The sequence below is a fragment of the Balaenoptera ricei genome, chromosome 10 (assembly GCF_028023285.1).
Source record: "Balaenoptera ricei isolate mBalRic1 chromosome 10, mBalRic1.hap2, whole genome shotgun sequence".
Taxonomy (NCBI): Eukaryota; Metazoa; Chordata; class Mammalia; order Artiodactyla; family Balaenopteridae; genus Balaenoptera; species Balaenoptera ricei.
The window spans coordinates 44,953,305-44,977,245 of NC_082648.1; the positions used below are offsets into that span (position 1 = coordinate 44,953,305).

The 23,941-nt window shown below is 51.0% G+C and overlaps 1 protein-coding gene across 1 annotated transcript; it reads left to right on the top strand.

Annotated features, from left to right (window-relative positions):
• Positions 1–2,137: 2,137 nt before the first annotated feature.
• Positions 2,138–23,006, top strand: ESPL1 (extra spindle pole bodies like 1, separase). The gene is made up of 31 exons (XM_059934622.1): positions 2,138–2,179; positions 2,560–2,652; positions 2,835–3,893; positions 4,178–4,282; positions 4,441–4,561; positions 6,533–6,669; positions 7,722–7,915; positions 8,215–8,454; positions 8,678–8,822; positions 8,932–9,070; positions 9,264–9,403; positions 10,351–10,485; positions 11,877–11,996; positions 12,492–12,663; positions 13,066–13,194; positions 13,329–13,485; positions 14,388–14,497; positions 15,995–16,983; positions 17,422–17,776; positions 17,975–18,136; positions 18,506–18,719; positions 18,821–19,011; positions 19,587–19,714; positions 19,839–19,961; positions 20,862–21,017; positions 21,126–21,296; positions 21,422–21,526; positions 21,710–21,825; positions 21,987–22,070; positions 22,239–22,403; positions 22,712–23,006. The coding sequence occupies exons 2-31, from the start codon at positions 2,572–2,574 to the stop codon at positions 22,911–22,913; spliced, it is 6,345 nt and encodes a 2,114-aa protein (XP_059790605.1). The 5' UTR covers positions 2,138–2,179; positions 2,560–2,571; the 3' UTR covers positions 22,914–23,006.
• The last annotated feature ends 935 nt before the right edge of the window (positions 23,007–23,941 follow it).

The window sequence follows — 23,941 nt, forward strand, 5'->3', positions numbered from 1 at the left end:
TAACAATAAATAATAACAGTAACAATAAAGTAAAGAGTCAAATGCAAATACAGAAATATATATTTAATATAAATATGTGAATGTAAATCATGTTTATATAATGTTACATTAAAATACATATATTTATATTGATGTATAAATATAGTACAAATATAAATACATATATACATATAGAAATATAAAATGTAAAACATGATAGGCTCCCTTAAGCCTGCTCTTCATACCACTGTTAAATGTTTATAGTCTAGTGCATAGATTTAATATTTTTTTAATAAAAATGAATCATACCTTTCATGCTGCAACTTGTTTGTTTTTTACATAAACATATATCTTGGTTTTCTCTTTTTAAAACGATTGAAATCCACAGGAAGACTATAACAATCATTCATGTATCTCTGACATCTTCATATGTCATTATATATAAGACACGCCTTTTAACAGCTGCGAAGCCTTGCTGAGCCTTTGGAAAGCATTTCATATCTGTTCTAGTTGAGGCTGGCAGAACCCCTGGCAGGGAGTGAGGCTAGATGTTACTACCCCATTTCACAGATTAATAATAAATTGAGCTGGGACTAGAACCTGGCTCCTCTGTCCAGACTCAAGTTGAAAGCTCTTTTCACTGTCCCATACTGTCTCTTTGTAAACATCAGGGATTCAAGTGAGGGACTGAATTATGTGACCCAAATTCACATTGGTCAGCACTTTTTTTTTTTTCAGTTTTATCATAGTTTTTTTCTTTTTTTTTTTGATGTGGACCATTTAATTAATTAATTAATTAATTTTGGCTGCACTGGGTCTAAGTTGTGGCACATCTTTGCTGCCGCATGTGGGATCTTTAGTTGCCTTATGCAGACTCTTAGTCGCAGCATGCATGCAGGATCTAGTTCCCCCACCAGGGATCGAACCTGGGCACCCTGCATTGGGAGTGGGGAGTCTTACCCACTGGTCCACCAGGGAAGTCCCTGGTCAGCACTTTTTGATCTCTAAAGAACTTCCTTCTTGTTAGAAGTAGAAGACGCATAAAAAAAGGATGTTTTCTGCCCTTGAGGAGAAATCAAGTAGATATACATAGGGAAAAAGTCCTAGAACACTGTCAAAGCACTGACTGCTAAGGTGTAAGCAAGATGAAATGAGTACTGAGAGAATTGATGTATCATACACATTTAGCCCCTGCAGCAATATTACCATTACAACGCTGAGATTCTTCGTCATTGTTTTTTTGTTGTTGTTTGTTTTTAAATAGTTTTCCCTGCTAGATTCTCAGCTCCTAAAAGAGGTTGATGATGATGAGGAAAACCAATAATAGAGAAGGATGAGTTAATAGAGTTCATCAGGAAAAAGCTAACTGGAAGACCCAAAGTTGTGAACTGAATTCTTTGGAGGAAGGGAAGAGAAGCAGGGCCAAGTGAACGTGTGTGTTTGGGGAAGTAGTTAGTACTTACCGAATACAAGCCATTAAAAACTGCGAAATATCCCAGTGAATGAGTTTTCCTAGTTCTTCCCGTCGTCACTCACAGCTTCCACCCCCGCCCCCCTTCTATCCTCCATCCCCCATCAAGAAGATCCTCTGTCTTCCTCAAACAATCCAACTGATGCAAGGAGCAAGGCTGGAAGGCAGAGAGAGCTGGAAGTCGCCACAGTACTCATGTCAGTGGCCCCGGAAAACTATATTTTTAAAGAATTCCATGAAAGGCTATACCCTTTTTTCCTAGTAACCCAAACCGCGAGTTTCCAAGTAAGTTCTTTTTGTTGTCTAACCTATTTCTCTTCTCTGCAAATTTAAACTCTTTCCGAGCTCTGAAGATAAAGGGGAGGAGAAGGAGGCAGGGGGCGGGCCTTCACAATAGCATTTAAGCCACACGTAGCTGAAGAAGTCGGCCTCGACTAGAAAATGTGGGAAAACCCGCTCTCCCAAAGGGCTTTAGCCCTCAGAGCGGCGAGACCCTCGCCGGCCGGCGTCACGTGAGGACGCAGCGCGGCGAGTAAACTACAACTCCCAGCGCGCCTCGCGGCCCGCCGGCGTTACGCAGCTCTCGCTGATTGGCCGCTGGGGATATTTGAAAGGAGGGGCTGGCGCGGAAAACGAAGGTTACATTTTGGATCCTTGCGGAGTACTCAGTCTAGTGGTTAAGTCCTGCCCCTGGGAAGAAGAACGGGCTCTGGGACCGGAAGGCCTGAGGTACTCGTGAACGTATGTATGCGCCGAGGTGAATGGGGCCCCAGCGCTGACTTGAGGAAGAGGCCGGGCGTCTCTACGAGGGAGGGTCGGGAGACCTCGGGACGTCCTGGTGGTGCTGAAGAGCTCGGTGGAGGCCTCCGGTGTGGGGCGTTGGTTGGTGGGACGGGTAGTGAGGCTGGGGATAGGCTGGGAGGAAGGAATAGCAGAAGCGTCGGTTTATAACGGGAGGCCGGTGTCTTGGCATGTACGTTTTTCCGATAGGATTTCTGATGGGATTTTTTGCCCCCCGCCTTCCGCGGCCTTCAAGCCCTTCTCCCGCCCTTTATTTAGCTCCTTTACAAATCTTCTCCGCCTTCCCTAATCCGTTTTCTTTCCCCTAGTCCCGCGGCACCATGAGGAGCTTCAAAGGAGTCAACTTTGGGACTCTGCTAAGAAGTCCAAAGGAGGCTGAAGAGCTGCTGCCTGACTTGAAGGTGGGAGTGCTGTCTGGCTGTGGATACACCCGGCTTACCAAGCTGAGCTGTTTTGTTTTCTGACTTATTTGAAGAGATAGATTAGTAGGAGATCCACTCTTGAGCAATCTCCTTTCTAGTTCCTTTCCCTATCTTTTTTTTTCTCCTTTGGTAGCCTCATTCACATCTTCCTCTCCTCCTAGGAGTTCCTGTCCCAGCTTCCAGCTGATTTTCCCAGCTGCCGATCTGATGCCGAGAGGAGGCAAGCTTGTGATGCCATCCTCAGGGCTTGCAACCAGCAGCTGACTGTCAAGCTGGCTTGCCCTAGGCACCTGGGGAGCCTGCTGGAGCTGGCAGAGGTAGCTTGCGATGGCTACTTGATGTCTACACCCCAACGCCCACCCCTCTACGTGGAACGAATTCTCTTCATCTTTCTGCGGAACACTGCTGCACAGGGAATCCCAGAGGCCACACTCCGAGTCGCTCAGCCCCTCCATACCTGCTTGGTGCAGTGTTCTCGACAAGCTGCTCCCCAGGACTATGACGCTGTGGCTCGGGGCAGCTTTTCTCTGCTTTGGAAGGGGGCAGAAGCCCTGGTGGAGCGGCAAGCTGCATTGTCAGCTCGGCTAAAGGCCTTGAGCTTTCTAGTACTCTTGGAGGATGAAAGTACCCCTTGTGAGGTTCCCCACTTTGCTTCTCCGACAGCCTGTCGAGTTGTAGCTGCCAATCAGCTATTTGATGCCAGTGGGCATGGTCTGAATGAAGCAGATGCTGATTTCCTAGATGACCTGCTCTCCAGGCATGTGATCAGAGCTTTGGTGGGAGAGGGAGGGGGCTCTCCTGGTCCTCTTTCCCCGCAGAGGGCCCTCTGTCTCTTGGAGCTCACCCTGGAACACTGCCGTCGCCTCTGCTGGGGCCACCACCACGCCAGAGCCACCAGGGCAGTGGAGAAGGCCTACAATTACCTAAGGAACACCAGTCTGGCCCCCAGCCTCCAGCTTTGCCAGCTGGCAGTTGAACTGCTGCAGGTTGGTGAGGGAGGACCCCAGGCAGTGGCCAAGCTTCTGATCAAGGCATCAGCTGTCCTGAAAAACAGCATGGAAGCACCGTCACCCGCACTGCGGGCATTGTGTGACAGCTGCCAGTTCTTCCTCTCAGTCCTGGAGCGAGGCACCAAGGGGCACTATGGACCTGATGCCATTCTGGGCCTCTTTGCTTTTCTTGGCAGCTACTGTTGCCTCATCCGGCAGCTGCAGGATGGTGTGAGTTAAGGACCTAGGGGTAGGGTGGGAATGTGGTTCTGTGGACTCTCCACTGGGCTAGGGTCTTTGGTAAGATCTGGAAGCCCTGGCTCCCGCCTTGGTAAGTTGCTCTCTGGACCATGCCTGCCAGCCAGCAAGCAGCCTAGTATACGCTGAGAGGGCAGTGGCCCATCCTGATGTCCTTCTTCCTACTCCCCGGGCTGTCTCAGCTCTCCAGGGCTCTGGGCCAGTCTTCTGCTTGGAGCTCCCTGTCCCTCAAACCAAGCTTCCCCTTCCTTCCTCAGGTCTGTGGGGACTCCTGCAAGCAACTGCAGGCTTTGGTTCAGATGCACTTTCAGGGACTTCACCTCTACACTACGGTGGTTTATGACTTTGCCCAAGGCTGTCAGGTACCATCTGGAATCAAAAAACCTGGACAGGTCCTAGGGTCTGGAGTTGCTTGACTGCCCTCAGTAGAGCTTTGGGGTTGCTTTGGCTTTGGGCATGAAGTGGGGTGGACGTCACCTTAGACCTATTATGTTTCCTCTCACCTTTTTTGTCCCTTCAGGAAGGTGATTTGGCTGACCTGGCCCAGCTAGTGGAAAGCTGCAAATCTACTGTTGTCTGGATGATGGAGGCCTTACAGGGCCTGTCGGGCCGAGAGCTGACTGACTACCTGGGGATGACTGGTTAGTGCCCTAGGGCCCAGATACAGGGTTCTTGGGAGGGTCATCGCTTGTTAGGCAGGCAAGTAGCACTAGCTGGATAGTTCTGTGGGGCCTCCCTATGGCTTAGGGAGGCAGTGAGAAAGATATTTATAAAGATCTCTGTATTTAACAGCAGGAGAGAAATGATGAGGCTCATTTATCCTAGCAGATGTGAATTTTTTTCTCATTGACTTTGAAATCTGACTTGGTATTTGTTTCATGAAAATGTAGAACATTTATAACTTAAATTTTTTAAAACCAGGTAGAACGTTCACATGATTCAAAATTCAAATTGCACAAAAGGGCATACAGTGAAAAGTCCCTCTGCTGCTCCGAATCCTAGTCACCCAAGTCCCACTCTGCAGAGGAGGTTAATATGGTCAATTTCTTATGTATCCCTCTAGAGATATACTGTGTATAGCTACTATATGTATATATACTATGTATATGTATATATTAACCAACAGGCATATATATTTCTCCCCACTCTTTTTATTGAAATATACATACAGGAAAATACTAAGATCATAAGCAGACAGCTTGATGGATTTTTACAAAGTGAGCGTGGTTTGTAACCAACATCTAGGTCAAGTAACAGAGCGTGACATAGACCCCTGAAAACCCCTCTTTGTGCCCCCTTCTGGTCCCCACACCCCAACAGTAACCACTAACTATCCTAACAGCATCAATTAGTTTTACCTGTTTTGTATTTCATAAGAAATTTCCCCCTCAGTTTTACAAAAAGCATACATAGCCCTTTAGTTTGAATTATATAAACCTAATGAGTTCAGTCACGAGAAGGTTTTGGAGAGTTTTTCATATTCATATTTTCAGGTTGAACCTGGCCACAGAGGTGAAAATGTCATCAGGAGTCACACAAATTAATAGTATGAAAATTCTTCCCACAGAGTACTGAAGACCTACTTTATTTTCTCCCAGCCATGTACATCGATAGCCAAGAAGCTGCCTAAACTAGAATGTAGGAAAATTGTATTCATTCAGTGAATATTTATTGAGTACCTACTATGTGCTAAGCACTGTTCTGAGTACTTAGATATGTCAGTAAATAAAACAAAGATCTCTGCTCTCATGGAGACACATTCTGGTTGGGGGAGAAAGATCATAAACAGTAGAATAATTGCAGTACAACATGTTAGAAAGTGATCAGAAATATGGAGGGAAAGGAAAAGTAGAGCAGGATAAGAAAGGGAATTAGGAGGTCAGGGTAGGTGAGGGGGGGCAAATTACCATTTAAACAGGTGGTCAGGGACTTCCCTGGCGGTCCAGTGGTTGGAACTCCACGCTTCCAATGCAGGGGGTGCGGGTTCAAATCCCTAGTTGGGGAACTAAGATCCCATATGCCACGTAGCCAAAAAAAAAAAAAAAAAAAATGGTGGTCAGGGTAGGCCTCTTGGGGAGGGTGACATGAGCACAGCCTGGAGGGTGTGAGGGAATTGACCATGTGGAAACCTGGGGAAGGACGTCCCCTGGCAGAGGAAACAGCCAGTGCCAAGGGCCTACAGCAGGAAAGGGGCTGGCGTGTTCAAGGACTAGCAGGGAGGCTAGTGTGGCTTCAGTGGAATGAGGGAAGGAGAGGGAAGTAAGGGATAGGCCAGCGCGTTTCCCCCAAAATGCTGACCTTTGGAGCAAGATGAAGACAGAGATTGGCATGTGAGGAGAGACGGGCCCTGTGTGGGAATGAGGACTTGTCTCTTGTAAAACAAGTGCAGAGAGGCTGGCTGGTGTGGGCTTGCCTTCCTGGAATGGAGGGCATGGGCTGACTTGGAGCATGAAGGGGAGAGCTGTCCCGTTCTCATTCCCTAGCGATGGGGGTTCCTGGCTGATCTGGGGACTGCTGAGCTGACCACAGGTTTAGCACCTCTCTGCGCCCCTCCAACAGCAGAGGGCAGTGGAACCATTCCTGCAGTCAGCTGTCCTCTCTCTCCCCTGCAGCCTCTTACACCAGTAACCTGGCCTACAACTTCTATAGTCACAAGCTGTATGCCGAGGCCTATGCCATCTCCGAGCCCCTCTGTCAGCACCTGGGCTTGGCAAAGCCAGACACCTATCCTGAGGTGCCTCCTGAGAAGGTATGAGGGCAGGAGGGAGGTTATATTGAAGGGAGGAGGGGGCTCAAGTAGCGTGAAAGGGCCTGGGCAGGACCCTGCCTTGGAGTAGAGAGTTAGGAGCTGCATGTTGGCAGCAGTACCTGGGGCGGTGTTTCCCACACCTCACCTGTACTGTTATTTACGTAATTTTTTTGATTGATTCACTTTTTTTTTTTTAAATCTCACCATGCCTTCATATTTACTTTTTTTTTTTTTTTTTTTGGATCCACTTTTTATATTTAGCCTTGTCCTGGGCCAGTGGTTTTCAACTTGGCTAGACATTTAGAATCACCTGAGTGAACTAAAAAAAAAAAAAATTCTAAAGCCTGTCCTAAGCTAATTGCTTCAGAATCTCTGGCACTGGAGCCCAGGCATCTGGATTTTTTTTTTAAAGTTCCTCTACGTGGTCCTTTGGGCAACCAGAGTGAGAACCACTGTCATAAAGCAAGAATACCCATGAAATGATGGGTTGGCTGGATTGGCAGGCAAGATGGGTCATAGAGGGCCTTGGGTTTCATTTGATGAGCCTCTCGATTTAAGTGGAGGCCTGGTATCGGATTGGTATCTTGGGCTTCTTGGCATCACTGTGGCGAATAAACAGAAGGAAAGGACAACACCAGGCACCCAGGTGGCTCTAACAGTCCAGGCAGGAAAGGGTGGGCGTCTGAACTGAAACAGCTTCCCAAGGGATGGAAAGAAGTGGGTGAGTGCAAGAAGTCAAGGATTAACCTGGAAAGTGACTGGTGTGCGGGAGGGAGAAGGAAGAGGCCAAGATGGTCTCGCCTTTCCGACTCAGGAGAAGGTGGTGATTTGCTGAGAAGCGTCAGGAGGAGGAGCAGTTTGCAGGGGTATGGGTGATGGGTATATGGGTGAGATGGGTCGAAGCCTCAGGTTGAGAGCACCCAGATATTTAGTTCTTAGGTGTTTGCAGGGCGGGGTTGGGGGCAGGAGGACCCTGAGCACACACATCCGCCCCCATGGTACAGACTCCTTGCTTCCTTCTCCAGTTTGGTCTGTTTTCTTCCTCTGGTCAGTTGCACAGATGCTTCCGGCTGCACGTAGAGAGTTTGAAGAAACTGGGTAAACAGGCCCAGGGCTGCAAGATGGTGACTTTGTGGCTGGCAGCCCTGCAGCCCTGTGGCCCCAAACACATGACTGAGCCAGTCACCTTCTGGGTCCGGGTCAAGATGGATGCAGCCAGAGCCGGAGACAAGGAGCTACAGCTGAAGTGAGTTGGTGGGGAGGGGGACAACCATTTTTATCCCCTGGATAGGGCTGGTTTTGGCACTCATGGTCACATTCATCCTCATGTCTGAAAAAGGCACTGTTTCCTCCATTCATCATTATTGATTGAGTGCCGACTGTGTGCCAGCCACTGGGTAGTGGGGGGACAGCGGCGACAGGCAATTGTTCTTGCTTTCACCACCGGAAACTGAGCTCTCAGCAAGCTGAGGCGGGGACTCCTTGGCCTGGGGCAGAGGCGCCATGCTTCATGGGCTCCCCAGTGCTGAGCCTGCCCTCTCTTAGGACGCTTCGAGACAGCCTGAGTGGCTGGGACCCGGAGACCCTGGCCCTCCTGCTCAGGGAGGAGCTGCGGACCTACAAGGCGGTGCGGGCCGACACGGGGCAGGAACGTTTCAACGTCATCTGCGACCTGCTGGAGCTGAGCCCCGAGGAAACACCGGCCGGGGCCTGGGCCCGGGCCACCCACCTGGTGGAACTGGCTCAGGTGCTCTGCTATCACAACTTTGCCCAGCAGACCGACTGGTGAGGAGGAAGGTCTGGGAAGGCCACTCTTGCTTCTTGCCCTAGCTCCTCTTACCCTTCCTGGAGCCCGTTTCCCTCTCCACGTCCCTGAGCACTCCCTTTAGTTTGTGGTCATGGGAACTCAATTCAAAGGATGAGGCCAGCTGTGCTGCAGAAGGCCCTTCCCGGGACAGCGTGGCAGGTATTCACAGTAGCCTGGCTTAAGTGCTTCTTCTCCCTATAGCTCTGCCTTGGATGCCATCCGGGAAGCCCTGCAGCTTCTGGAGTCTGTGAGGCCTGAGGCCCAGGCCAAGGATCGGCTTCTGGATGATAAAGCACAGGCCCTGCTGTGGCTCTACATCTGTACCCTGGAGGCCAAGATGCAGGAGGTGAGCATGGTTGCTGTGGGGTTGAGCAGGACTGGATACAGGGTTTATTTTCCCTGGACCCCAGTAAGCTCGTGACAACCCTGTTTTTCACCCTGATCGCCCCATCCAGGGTATTGAGCGGGATCGGAGAGCCCAGGCCCCTAGTAACCTGGAGGAGTTTGAAGTCAATGACCTGAACTATGAAGATAAACTCCAGGAAGATCGTTTCCTATACAGTAACATTGCCTTCAACCTGGCTGCAGATGCTGGTGAGGGCCGTGAACGTAGTGTGGTGGGATAGGGCCTCCTCTATGGCTTCCTACGGGTACCCCAGGTGTGAGAGAGGCTGCCCTGTGGAGTGGAAGGCGGGCACAAGGGCAGAGGCTGTTATGGGGAAGAGGACCACATTTCCCCAGATGCCCACACTGAGAGAATGGCTGGTCCCTTTCTTCTGACTTACAGCTCAGTCCGCATGCCTGGACCAAGCCATGGCCCTGTGGAAGGAGGTGCTTACAAAGGGGCAGGCCCCCGCTGTGCGGTGTCTGCAGCAGACAGCAGCCTCCCTGCAGATCCTAGCGGCCCTCTATCAGCTGGTGGCAAAGGTAACAGGGCAGGGCATTGACACAGGCCAGAAACTCAGCTCCTTCACCTTCTTTGGCCTGTGTCCCTGTTGAGAAGTCATGTCATCCATTGTGGGCTCTGTCACCAATCTCCCTGAGTTAAATCTAGGCTCCAGCGTTTACTAGTACATGGCCTTAAGCAAGTTGCTTAACCTTCCAAGCCCATTTCCTTATTTCTAAAATGAGGGTAATAATAATACTAACTCATAGCCTTGTTAGCATTCAGTGAGATAACGCATGAAAGATGGTGTGTATAAACGGAATACTCAAACGTTAGCCATAATTATTAGTAATTATCAGATAATTTGAGACCTGTATACTCAGAAAAAATACATAAATTTCTACAGATACAATTTTAAATTTTTACATGCAATGTCAGGTTTCAAGGACTCCCTGAAGCTCTTCCCTGGACCCCATATTAGGAACCTCTGAAAAAGGACATTGCACATAGAGGATCTTTATTACTGTGGGCATTAGGTCATATTCCTAGCAGGAGGAGCCTGGGAATCTGCCTGAGCCCTAGATTTGAGTCTCGGCTCTACCACATACGTGTTATGTGAACTTAGACAAGCAGCTTAACATATGTTAACCTATTAGTTTCCTCATCTGTAATATTAGGATTAGAGTTGCTATGAAAATAAAGTGAGCTGGCACAGTGCCTGGCACATAGCAAACGCTCAGGAAATCCTGGCTATTGAAGACAACTGGCGTGTGGGCTTTAAAACAAGTGAGGGGGTAGGAGGGTTTGCAGACGCCCTGGCTGCTCTCCTCTCCGGCTCCCTGAGGATGGCCAGTGGTTGCTCTGTCTGGGTGTCCACATTCCAGCCAGGCCCTCAGGTCAGACCAAGGTCCCAAAGGGCTGGAGAGGAGCGGGTAGAAATGAAGGCTTGAGCGTGAGCTGGATAAATATGCTGCTTCTGGCCTCCCAGCCCCTGCAAGCTCTGGAGGTCCTCCTGCTCCTACGGATCGTCTCCCAGAGACTGGAGGACCACGCAAAGGCAGCCGGCTCCTCCTGCCATGTCACCCAGCTCCTCCTGACACTCGGCTGTCCCAGCTATGCCCAGGTGAGTGCCCAGCCACGCTAGCCTGGGGCTGCAGGAGGACCTGGCTTCAGTGACCCAGCTCTCCTCTGAGAAGATAGTCTACTGAAGGAGTGGCTTCTCTGCCTTCTGCGCCACATTTGGCTGAAGGATGGTGAAGTGTGGAGTGGTTGGGACGCAGCTGGGGGAGAGGAGGCATCTTTCTCCGTCTCACTGCCAAACCAACTGTTCATTCAGTCTTACCTAGTCTGCACTGGCAATACGCTGCTAATCCTGGGTTTCCCAGCAATTTCTGTTGTCCTAGTTGATGCTTCTTGTTCACTTAGGGCTGTGTCAGTGTAACCTAACTGGTCTCCTGGCCTCCAGTTCCTCCCTTTTCCACTTCTACTAGCGGGATCATGTTAGGCACAGATCTGATCCTATCTCTTTCCTGCTTAAAGGATTACATTGGCTTCTCCGCTACCTGAGGGATACTGTCCAGATCCTTTACTCTGGATTGCACACCTTCTATATTCTGGTTCACTCTTTGTCTTACCGCTCCACACCATGAACTTTATGCTAATCTGTACCACTTACTTTATATTCCTCGTACGTACCTCGCTGTCTTTGGTTGTGGTAGACCCTCCACCCTAAATGCACCCTCTCCCCAACTTTTTTTTCCTTCAGCAAACCCGTACTTTCTTTTTTTTTTTTTTTTTTTTAATTTTTTATTTATTATGTTTATTTTTGGCTGTGTTGGGTCTTCGTTTCTGTGCGAGGGCTCTCTCCAGTTGCGGCGAGTGGGGGCCACTCTTCATCGTGGTGCGCGGGCCTCTCACTATCGCGGCCTCTCTTGTTGCGGAGCAGAGGCTCCAGACGCTCAGGCTCAGTAGTTGTGGCTCACGGGCCCAGTTGCTCCGCGGCATGTGGGATCCTTCCAGACCAGGGCTCGAACCCGTGTCCCCTGCCTTGGCAGGCAGATTCTCAACCACTGCGCCACCAGGGAAGCCCCAAACCCGTACTTTCTTTCCAAGGCCTAGCTCAATTGTCTCCTCCTTCATAAAGCATTTTATATGTCCCCTTCTTCAAGGGCAAAATCAACCACTTTCCCTGGGTCCCCAACCACTAATGGCATTGTATCATGATTACGTAGGTATGCCCACGCCCCCCTGCCCCCTGCATTGCAAGCTATTGGATGGAAGGGCCTGCTTACTGCTTATCCAGCTTTGTCTCTCTAGCCTAGTGGTTAATGGAAAGGTACTAAATGAGCATTTTAGTGAGTGAGAGAATAATCACTACGTAGACTATAATATTTGAAATAATTTAATTGGACAAGGTCAACATTTTGCTTGCGAATGCTTTAATCCGCTGTAATTTGAAGAGTCTGGCTGCCTCTCCTCACCAGCATGTTCACGCACCCCCAATTGCTTCCTCAGTTGTACCTGGAAGAGGCAGAATCAAGTCTGAAGCTTTTGGATCGCACCACAGATACATGCCTGCTCCTTTCCCTGACCTGTGACCTCCTGCGAAGTCGACTCTACTGTGCTTGCCAGAAGGTGCTTCTCACTTTCTTGATCCCCGAAGGTCTTGGGTACGGGAAGGATTTGAGGATTCTCCAGAGAATCTGTCTGGCTCCTGAGGCTTCCCTGGAGCTGGGGAGAATGTTCGTGGCCCTGAGGAGCAGAACCATCTCGCCTTGCTCTCTCCCGTGGATCGTCCACCTGTGATTCTCTAGGAGCCATTCCATCCTTTTCGTCCTCTTCCAGCTCCCTCTGGGGCAAGGGGGAAAGTCTGTCCCGTGACTAGAAACTGGGATGACACTGGCGCCCTCGACTGGAAATCCAGTGGGATCCAAAAGACTGGGCTTTCGCACACACTAGCTGTGTGACTTGGCTGAGTCTTATGCCCTTTCAGGCTCTAGTTTTCTCTCCAGCTTTTATCATCTGAAAAGCAGGGGGTTGGGCTACGTGATCTATGGGGGCACCTTGAGCTCTGAATTGCTGATCCTACCTCACTCACTGCTCTCCTCCGCCCCTTCCCCCTCCCCCCAGGTGGCTGAGGGTGCCTCTCTGCTGCTGTCTGTGCTTCAGGACCCTGCCCTCCAGAGGTCATCCAAGGCCTGGTACCTGCTGCGCGTCCAGGCCTTGCAGCTTGTGGCAGTCTACCTTAGCCTCTCATCGGACAGCCTCTCGGCCTCCCTGTGGGAGCAGCTCTGTGCCCAAGGTGAAAGAAGAGGGTGGATGGCCCTCCTTGTGTGGTTTGTGTGTTGTGTCCGCTGTCAGCTCTTCTCTGCCCTCGTCCCCTCTGCTGTGCAGCTGCGTGGATGAGCCTACCTAGAAGCTGCCCAGAGCAGGCCTGGGATAGCAAATGAGTTTCAGTTTGCTTGCTGACTCTAACTGACTGCTTAGTGACTGCCCTGAACACTACACTGACAAGGATTCTGAGACTCCCATGTAGCCTCGGGGGAGAGAGTTCTGTGATTGATTAGCTCTGCCTGCCTTAAGCGTGGAGGGAGAGGGTGAGAGCATGCTTTGCATTTGCTTTCTTAGTATTTGAAGGTGGTGGAAGTTCTGGCCATATCCTCTCCCTTCTTGTCCCTCTCACCTTCCCCCTACACTTGCACAGGCTGGCAGACGCCTGAGATAGCGCTCATCGACGCCCATAAGCTCCTCCGAAGCATCATCCTCCTGCTCATGGGCAGCGATGTGCTCTCGGTTCAAAAAACAGCTGTGGAGACACCATTTCTGGACTATGGTAAGTCCGAGGAGGAGAGCTAACATGGGAGGGAACAGGCTAGCTGGCGGGGCTGGCAGTTTTGTCTGCAGAGGATCCAGGCTACGGGTCCTGGTTCCACATGATGATGGTCTCGTCTCTCTCCTTTGCTACAGGTGAAAATCTGGTACAAAAATGGCAGGTTCTTACTGAGGTGCTAAGCTGCTCGGAGAAGCTGGTCTCCCGCCTGGTCCACCTGGGTAGTGTGAGCGAAGCCAAAGCCTTTTGCTTGGAGGCCCTGAAACTGACAACAAAGCTGCAGATACCGCGCTGGTGAGTACAGGGCCCAAGAGGATGCCGATTCCCAAACCTGAGTGCCTACGACCTTGACCGTGGGTTCCCAAACTATTCCACAGATTAACATGTTATATTTGGATGGGTTGGTGGAAGAATGCATTCCATGGCAAATAAGTGGGAAATGCTGAGTTAATCAAGATTAGACGTTTCTATTTCCTATAGGACTTATGTCCTCTAGTATGCTAACACACATTTTCAATCTCCAGAAGGGAGATCTAGTATACAATGTTTCCCTAAATCTCTTTGCCCGGAGGATCCTTTTGGTGAGGAGTGCGGTTTGGGAAATCCTGTCCTCAGGCACAAGGGTGAGTTGGTTTGAGAGATGAGTGTAGAGGGTTTTCCTCAGGGAGTGCTTGAAGTCAGCCTTAGGAATTAAAGGCCTTCTGGACGCTGGAAAAGACTGTGATGGCTCTGCCTGGGAAAGGGGCAGAAAGAAAGACTCTCCAGGAGGGCTTCCTTGGTGGCGCAGTGGTTAAGAATCTGCCTGCCACTGCAAGGGACATGGGTTCGAGCCCTGGTCCAGGAAGATCCCACATGCTGCAGAGCAACTAAGCCCGTGCGCCACAACTACTGAGCCTGCGCTCTAGAGCCCGCAAGCCACAACTACTGAGCCCCCGTGCCAAAAGTACTGAAGCCTGCGTGCCTAGAGCCTGTGCTCCGCAACAAGAGAAGCCATGACAATGAGAAGCCCGTGCACTGCAACGAAGAGTAGCCCCCGCTCACCGCAACTAGAGAAAGCCCGCGCACAGCAACAAAGACCCAACACAGCCAAAAATACAAACAAACAAATAAATAAAATAAATTTATTTAAAAAAAAGAAGACTCTCCAGGAAAACAAAGGATTCCACTAATGAGTCATCATCTTCTCTCCCAACCAGGTGTGCCCTGTTCCTGGTGCTGAAGGGGGAGCTGGAGCTGGCGCGCAGTGACATCGACCTCTGTCAGTCGGACCTGCAGCGGGTTCTGTTCTTGCTCGAGTCTTGCACAGGTGAGCAGCCAGGCCCCTACGCCCGTGGGCGGTGGTGAGAGTGATGCACGCACTGCAACACAGCTTTACATGTCAAGGTTAGGTTCTCTTCTAAACCAGACTTACTTCTGTCCCAGGGCAAAGCTCCCTTCACTTCCGTCAGACCATTGGTGTCCCTCCTTCAGATGGGCTGTCCAGGACTAACCTTACCTGCTTCTAGTTTTCAGTGCTAATATATATATATATATACACACACACATATATACGTATATATGTATATATGTGTGTATATATATGTATATACACACACACGTATAGACACATACATATATATACGTATATATGTGTGTGTGTGTATATATATATTTATATACGTATATATGTATATATGTGTGTATATATATGTATATACACACACACGTATAGACACATACATATATATATATGTTTTTTTGTTTTTCTGTTTTTGTTTTTGTTTTTGTTTTTGCCTGTGTCGTGCAGCTTGCGGGATCTTAGTTCCTGGAGCAGGGATTGAACCCGGGCCCCTGCAGTGAAAGCACTGAATCCTAACCACTGGACTGCCAGGGAATTCCCAGCACTAATATATTTTAATTTAAATAAAATTGAATATTCAGTGCCTTAGGTACTCACCACACTTCCTGTGTTCAGTAGCCGCACGTGTGGCTACTGTATGGGGCAGCACAAATGTAGCATCCTCAGAAGGGTTTAAGCTAATAATAAAATATTGTATTTATGGTACTTTTTTTTTTTTCCTTATCAACCACTTTTACCTGTAGTATTTCATTGGACCCACACAAAACCCTGGAAAGTTGAGTGGGAACTAGAGTTTTTTCATTTGTAAACTCAGAAAATTGAGAAATTCAATGTTTGAGGCCGGGATCACGGGGCTAGTCAGGGGCCAGAGACAGGATTAAGACTTGGGCCTCTGGGTGCCGGCCTTCTGGCCTGAGTCATGCAGCCTTCTGAGCTGCAGATATGGGGGCTCGGTGGGCTGTGCTGATGCATTGTTAGAAGGGAAGAAAATGTGGGCTTCCCTGGTGGCGCAGTGGTTGAGAATCTGCCTGCTAATGCAGGGGACACGGGTTCGAGCCCTGGTCTGGGAAGATCCCACATGCCACGGAGCATCTAGGCCCGTGAGCCACAACTACTGAGCCTGCGCGTCTGGAGCCTATGCTCCACAAAAAGGCCACGATAGTGAAAGGCCCGCGCACTGCAATGAAGAGGGGCCCCCACTTGCCGCAACTAGAGAAAGCCCTCGCACAGAAACGAACACCAACACAACCAAAAATAAATAAATTAAAAAAAAAAAAGAAGGGAAGAAAATGTTAGGATTTTATCGAAAAAATAGTAAGGATACTAATATTTAGTATGTTAGTACAGTAATATATATGAACAGTTAGTAAGTAAATAACATAGGTCGTTGGCCGCTTAGGTAGCTCAGGACACACTGGTATAATTTCTCCCAGTTTTGTAATTCTTTTTACACTCTTTCCTCAGAGTTTGTCGGACTAGCCCAACACCCAGACTCTGTGAAGAAGGTCCACTTGCAGAAGGGGAAGCAGCAGGCCTGGGTGCCCCATCCTCCAGAGCTTCCAGAGGAAGAGCTTGTTCTAAGAGGCCCTGCCCTGGAGCTGGTGGCCACCGTGGCCAAGGAGCCTGGCCCTGTAGCACCTTCTACTAACTCCTCCCCGATCCTGAAAACAAAGCCCCAGCCCAGCCCTGGCTTCCTGACCCATTTGCCCACTTGTGACTGCTCTCTCTGTGCCAGCCCTGTCCTCTCAGCAGTCTGTCTGCGCTGGGCATTGATCACAGCGGGGGCGAGGCTGGCCATGGGCCATCAGGCCCAGGGCCTGGATCTGCTGCAGGTTGTGCTGAAGCGTTGTGCCGCGGCCAGTGAGCGCCTCACCCAAGCTCTACAAGCTTCCCTGAATCACAAAGCACCCCCCTCTCCTGTCCTGGGCCTCTTCGATGAGATCTCGGCTCAGGCATATGCACAGCTGGCACTGGAGGGACTGAGCCAGCTGTCAAACAAGAGCCTGGAGAAGGTCCTGGAGTCGGGGCTAAAGTTTGTGGCGGCTCGGATACCCCACCTGGAGCCCTGGCGAGCCAACCTCCTCTTGGTTCGGGCCCTTGCAAAGCTGGCTGGCCTCAGCTGCTGCACTCCCCGACTTTTTGCGAGCTCCTGGGGCTGGCAGCCACCATCAGTAAAGACCCCTGCAGGCTCAGAACCCTCTAAGCCTTGGAGCCAGAAACATTGCGGACGAAGACGCCAGCAAGAGGTCTCTGCTACCCTGCCACTCTCAAATACCTCTATGAAAGGTCTGGAAGGTGGAGGACCACCCTGTACACCTAAGCCCCCAGGCCGGGTCAGGCAGGCTGGCCCTCGTGTCCCCTTCACCGTGTTTGAGGAAGTCTTCCTTACAAAGAGCAAGCCTGAGGTTCCCAAGGCCCCCAGGGTACAACAGAGGGTCCAGACACGCCTCAAGGTGAGATGGGACTGTGGCTAGGTGGTACTGGTGTTGAGTGGGGGTGATCCTGGAGAAGAGTTCTGCAGAGCAGGTGTCTCTGGAATAGCTTCCTAGGGCCGGGGAGGGGGGGACCTTAAGCTCTCCTGTTACTGCAGGACCCCTACATCTTCCACAGCAAGACCTAGTTCAAGTCCATCTTTGTTTCAGACAGAAGGGACTTTTCTTCACTCTATACGGTTCCTTCCCCTTTTCATCCTTCCTCCTTATCTTCTGTTCCTTCCTCCTCTCCCTCCTTCCACACCCCAGAGTTACTGCCCCTGATTGAGTGTGGCCTAATACCTGGGAGGTTGATTCTTAAATCTTCCCCAAGGGCCTCTGTGATGGCGCCTCCACAGCGCCACCTGCTGGTGGACAATGTCTTGTCACTTGGCCCTTCTCCCTTTCCCACCATCCTAGGTGAACTTCAGTGATGACAGTGACCTGGAAGACCCTGTCTCAGTTGAGGCACGGCTTGCAGAGGGGCCCAAGGGACGAGGCACTGCTTCCCGGGGCTGGGGCCGGGGCCGGGGCCGGGGCCGGGCCAGGAAGGGCTCGAGCGTGAAGACAAACGCGGTGGCCGCCCCAGGCAGTGCCCCTGGGCACCCTGGCCTCAGTGGCAGAAGCCGGAGGGTCAAGAAGCTGGCATCAGGACATTGTGAGGAGCTGGGCCCCGAGATGATGAGGACCATCCTTGAGGAGGAACTGACTGACAAGCAGATGGAAATGAGCTTTGAGATCCTCAGGGGCTCTGATGGGGAAGACTCAGCCTCAGGTGTGATGGCAAGGGTGGAAGATAGAGGTCCATGTTTTTTCGGGGTTGCCCTGGGGCCAAAACGTGAGAAATAACTGGTGCCAAAGATGGAACAGGAAGAAAGTTCTTTTGCTGGCTCTGGGACCAGACCCTAGAAGGGAGAGCAAAGGGGATGGCAGGAAGAGGGAACTCTACAGAAAAGTCGTGTTGTCTGCCCAGGTGGGAAGACCCCAGCTCCAGGGCTCGATTCAGCCATAGGAGAATGTGAGGTGTTGAGACGGGATGCCAGCAAAGAGGAGCTGCCCGTCCGGGGCCCAGACAAGGAGAGAGACAAGGATCTTGGTCCTCGGCTCCAACTCCCCTCGGCCCCCGTAGCCGTCAGTAAGTATGCTGACCACAAAGGTGTGATCGCTTGATCCCAGTGCCTTTCCATACTGTCCTTGGTTCTGGTTTTGGACCATCTGGATCTGGTAGCCTTTGAACCTGGGTTTGAATCCCAGCACTCTCTCTGCTAGCTGAACTCTAGTCACTCCACCTCTCTGAGCTTCAGTTTACTTAACTGTAAGGTGGAATTTGGGGAGGATGGAGAGAGTTGATGCATGTAAACTGCATAGCTCCCCACTTGGCACACTGCCCTTCCTAAATGGTAGCTGCTGTTTTCCACGTGGGAGAGTAGATAGACACTCATTCTTGGAAAGTTCCTATCAGTTAGGAAGTCGGGGATTCATCTGTGTCTTGACCTTCCTCTAGGTCTCTCTATCCTGGATTCCATCTGTGACTCACTGAGCATTGCTTTCCGTGGGGTCAGTCACTGCCCTCCTAGTGGGCTCTACGCTCACCTCTGCCGCCTCCTGGCCTTGTGCCTGGGCCACCGGGATCCCTATGCCACTGCCTGCCTTGTCACCGAGTCTGTCTCCATCACCTGTCGCCACCAGCTGCTCATCCACCTCCACAGGCAGCTCAGGTGAGTGCCCACCATCCCTAAGGCTTGTGCTGGGACAGACTGGGGGGAGTTGTCCAGACTTTGAAGGAGGCAGAACTCACCCGCTCTTGTGTTGCCTGCAGCAAGGCCCAGAAGCGCCGAGGATCGCTTGAAATAGCAGACCAGCTGCAGGGGCTGAACCTCCAGGAGAGGCCTGGAGACACACCCCTGGCCCGCATCCAGCGCCTCTTTTCCTTCAGAGCGTCGGGATCTGGCCACTTCCCCCAGCCCGAGGAGGAGAGTTTCCAGGAGCGCCTGGCTCTGATCCCCAGTGGTATGGCGGCAGGCATCAGTGCCTCTGCTGTTCTTCTATTCATCTTCGTAGGGAAGAGTTGGGTGAAGGAGTTTAAGGCATTAGTTAGTTCACACACAGATTTATGATCCTTATGGAAGATCATGTCATACTTTTCCATTGACTAGACATTTTGTAACTCTCACCAAACAGACATACCTTAAATCTAGAAGTCTGTCTTTTTTTTTTTTTTTTTTTAATCTCAATTTGAGTTACCAGCAAATTCAGTGTCTTTCTTTCTTTAGGGGTAAGTTCAGGTGTCCAGGGTCTTCCTATGCTAACATGAAACATGTTCACGGATGATTTGAGTGCCTCACTGTATGCGGGGGGCGGTGGCGGGGAGCAGTTGTTAGTTTCTGTAGGGACACAAATAAATACAAAACATGGTCTCTGTCTACAGGGAGCTGTTAGGGTAAGGGAGAGCACCTTTGAACTCCAGTGGCCAGGGAAGTCTTCTAGGAGTTGTCTTGAGTGATGGACAGGGATTGCATGCAGAAGACAGGGAAAGGAATTCTTTGTAACAGCTGAAATAACTCTGGGCACGTCCTGTGTGTCAGGGGTGACCGTGTGTGTGTTGGCCCTGGCCACCCTGCAGCCTGGAACCATGGGTAACACCCTCCTGCTGACCCGGCTGGAAAAAGACAATCCCCCAGTCACCGTGCAGATCCCCACTGCCCAGAACAAGGTTGGTTTTCTGGGCCGGGGAGCAAAGTTGGGCTGGGGCAGGCTTCTGGTCAAGCTGTGGCTGGGGGATGGAGAGATGGTGGTCACGTGGACAAGCAGAACTCTTACAACCCCATCGCCCTCAGCTTTCTGTGAGTTCAGCCCTGAAAGAGTTTGACGCCATCCAGAAGGAACAGAAAGAGAACAGCAGCTGTACTGACAAGCGAGAATGGTGGACGGGGCGGCTGGAACTGGACCGTAGGATGGAGGTGTGTGTCCCCAGCGTGGGGTGGGGTCCAGCCTGCCCTAGGAATATCTTCTCTCTCAGGGGTCCCAGGTTCTTGCTGAGCCACCTCAAGTCCTTTCTGGAAGTGTAGGCCTAAATAAAAAATTATGTCACTTGGGAAGCACTTTAAACAAGAGTCTGAGACTGGAAGGGGTTATGGCAATGGAATGTTTAAAGATAAGTACAAAAAAAGAAGTTAAGCCCAAGTATCAGCCTCCCGACCACAACTTTCATTTCATTTCCTGGCTTTAGCTTTTGCCTACCTGTTCGTATTTGTCAAAACGTAGTGATTTATTACAAATCATCTTTTTTTTAAAAAGATATATATATATATTATTTATTTTTGTTTTTATTTTTTGGCCGCGTTGGGTCTTCATTGCTGCATGCGGGCCTTCTGTAGTTGTGGAGAGCGGGGGCTACTCTTCGTTGTGCTGCACGGGCTTCTCGTTGCAGTGGCTCCTCTTGTTGCGGAGCATGGGCTCTAGGCACGCGGGCTTCAGTAGTTGTGGCACGCGGGCTCAGTAGTTTTGGCTCGTGGGCTCTGGAGCGCAGGCTCAGTAGTTGTGGCACATGGGCTTAGTTGCTCCGCGGCATGTGGGATCTTCCCAGACCAGGGCTTGAACTCGTGTCCCCTGCATTGGCAGGCAGATTCTTAACCACTGCGCCACCAGGGAAGTCCCCCTACAAATCCTCTTATCTATACTCCCCCAGAGTCTCAGCAAATGAAAAATGTTTCTCGCTTCTTGCCTTTTTTGACTGGCAGTAGGATAAGTAAGACACATCCACTTACTGGAAGACCCATCTCCTCGTCTCCAAAATGTCGGTGCCTGTGGGGAAAGAAACTCTGCTTCCTCTCTGACTGACAGTTCTGTTCTGCATTCAGGTTCTCACCACTTCCCTAGAGAAGTATGTGCTGGGCTGCTGGCGGGGGCTGTTGCTGCCATCCAGTGAGGACCCCGGCCCTGCCCAGGAGGCCTCCCGTCTACAAGAATTGCTGCAGGAATGTGGCTGGAAATATCCTGACCGCACTCTGCTGAAAGTGAGTTGAGCAATCAGGGAAGGGGAAGAAGGTAGCCTTAACTTTCCCACCTGCCACTGAGGGTGGAGATGGGAGCTATGGTACTCAATGACCACTGTTCCCCCGCAGATCATGCTCAGCGGTGCCAGTACCCTCACCCCACAGGACGTTCAGGCCCTGGCTTATGGGCTGTGCCCAGCCTGGCCAGAAAGAGCCCAAGAGCTCCTGAGTGAGGGAGTAGAGCGTCTACAGGGTCAGACGGTACCAAGCAGTAGGCATCTTGTCTTGGTGCTGGACAAGGTAAGGAGCCAGGGGCCGGAGGGGCAGCGCCTGGTGGGCAGTGGGCAGCTACTCGCCACCATGCCCCTTCTGACTCCTGTGTACCCCTGGCTCAGGACAGTAACCTCTGAGTGCTCTTTGCCCAGGACCTACAGAAGCTCCCGTGGGAGAGCATGCCCAGCCTCCGGGCCCTGCCTGTCACTCGGTTGCCCTCCTTCCGATTCCTACTCAGCTACTCCATCATCAAAGAGGTGCGGGGTTCAGGGAGTGGGGACTGGGGGTGATTGGTGATGGGGCAAGAAAAGGTAGAGAAACCTGGGAAGAGAAGAAGGAGGTCTTAGGAATGGATCAGCTGTGGAAAGGGGCTTGGGGTTTGTGGGAGCTTGGGCCCTTGAGCCAGACCAGGATCCTGATGACCACTGTCTCCCCATCAGTCCGGGGCCTCGTCGGTGCTGAGCCAAGGGGTGGATCCTCGCAGTGCCTTCTACGTCCTGAATCCCCACAATAACCTGTCAAGCACAGAGGAGCAATTCCGAGCCCATTTTAGCAGGTCAGGGGGAGAAGAGTAAGAAGGAGGGTGGGGAAGGGTAGCACAACACAGGGGCAAATGTCCTTTTCTCCAGAATCAAATGTTGCAGCCCACGTTCTCCCTAGTGTTCCTTCTGCCCTCTTTGCCCCATAACCCTTCTTACTCCTACCTTTTCCCTGTAGTGAAGCTGGCTGGAAAGGGGTGGTCGGGGAGGTGCCGAGCCCGGAACAGGTGCAGGCGGCCCTGACGGAGCATGACTTGTACATGTGAGTGCTCAGGGCAGGGAGGTGGGGAGAGGGACAGTCCCAGAGGGTGGGTATCACCACGGTTTGCTCTGGGGCTTTGGAGCCCCTGACTGACTCAGGACACCTCTGGAGACACAGCAGAGGCCTGGCCCTGCTAGGTCAGGCTCATCTCGCCTCCTTCTGCCACAGCTATGCAGGGCATGGGGCCGGTGCCCGCTTCCTGGACGGGCAGGCTGTCCTGCGGCTGAGCTGCCGGGCGGTGGCCCTGCTGTTTGGCTGCAGCAGTGCAGCCCTGGCTGTGCGTGGAAACCTGGAGGGTGCTGGCATTGTGCTCAAGTATATCATGGCTGGCTGGTGAGTCTTGAGGGGCAAAGTCCATCCTAGGTCCCCATCCCAAGTGCTTTCCCAGGTCTGAACCCTAAATCCTTCCTCTTTTGTGCCCCACCTCCTTCCTCCCACCCTACTTCCCTGGCATACCTGGGCCCTTAACCCTTTGCCATCCTCTATCATCCTCCTGGAACTATGGGTCAAGGGACTTCCTCATTGGCTCAGTCCCTCTCAACTCACTCACCACCACCACCACCACCACCACCACCAGTCGTGTTTTCCTAGGTGTTCTGTTTTAGACCCTTACTTTGTATTTCTTCCTTCTCTTTTCCCAGCCCCCTGTTTCTAGGTAACCTCTGGGATGTGACTGACCGTGACATTGACCGCTACACAGAGGCTTTGCTGCAGGGCTGGCTTGGAGCAGGCCCAGGAGCCCCACTTCTGTATTACGTCAGCCAGGCCCGCCAGGCTCCCCGACTCAAGTATCTTATTGGGGCTGCACCTGTAGCCTATGGCTTGCCTGTCTCCCTGCAGTGACCCCTTGGAGCTCTCCTGTTGCTGATAGAAGCCATGTGACTGTTCTACCTCCAAACTTAGATTTGGCCCTTACAATAAATATTTTAAATGATTTTCCCCAGTGTTTTATATGAAACATTTCCTTTTGATTTAATTTTTAATATAATAAAGATACATCACTTAAACCCTGTTTTGTGTAGTTCCTCTGAGAACATTTAAAGAGAAGACTATTGCCGGCTTCCTACTGTGTGGTACTATAAATAGATAAGAATAGCTTGTAGGAGTTCAAGTCTGAGAGTGTTGGGAAGAAAGGCAAAACCAACAGACAAAGCTGGGCCTGTCTTGACCTCACCAGACAAAGCTGAAGGAGAGAGGGGCATCAAAATGCTCTAAGTGGGGACAAAGGCCCAAGGAAAGGTAGAGATAGATCCATTGAGAGTGTCTTGGCCAGGTACCCTCATGTCTATCCTGTCTTCCTGCCCTCAGGTATCCTAGGAGTGACACAAGTTTAATGCCTCAGTTGCTTTGCCCCCCTCCTAAGTGGATGTTATAGGCTGCTGTCCCTTCCCCGCAAACAGCTGTTACACTTGTTAGTGCCATGCACTTTAGCAGCAGATTCTGGGGGGTTCTGATGCTGATGTACGGTTTTTCTCTCTCCAACTAGATTAAGTTCAGAAGTACGTATCTTAACACTCTTATGTATCCCTCACTTCTAGCACATGGTAAAACACTGTACTGATTAATAAACCCACTGCTGTACTTTTTAGTTGATAACGGGCCTCCTTTGTGTTCTCTCCACCGCCAGACTCCCGCTTCATCTGCCCAAAGCATTCCTTTCACAATGCTACTCCCCCTGACCCAGAGAACTTCACAGGCTTCCCCCTTGCCTGTTGTCACTAGGTTTATACCACCTACGTGGAGTAGCATACATTGCTTTACAACGCTGTGGTTATGGCCTGAGTACTTTTAAGATTAAGTTCCTTGAGCGTAGGAATCCTGTTTGCTACAACTTGACTACGCTAGGCTTGGGACGTTGTGAGAAAATAAAG

Bases quoted from the DNA above. Each gene is read 5' to 3' on its own strand.
- ESPL1 (XM_059934622.1), top strand. From the start codon at position 2,572: ATGAGGAGCTTCAAAGGAGTCAACTTTGGGACTCTGCTAAGAAGTCCA. The intron at 19,962-20,861 runs GTGTGTGTCCCC...TTCTGCATTCAG, and splicing joins AACTGGACCGTAGGATGGAG to GTTCTCACCACTTCCCTAGA. The intron at 22,404-22,711 runs GTGAGTCTTGAG...CTCTTTTCCCAG, and splicing joins AAGTATATCATGGCTGGCTG to CCCCCTGTTTCTAGGTAACC.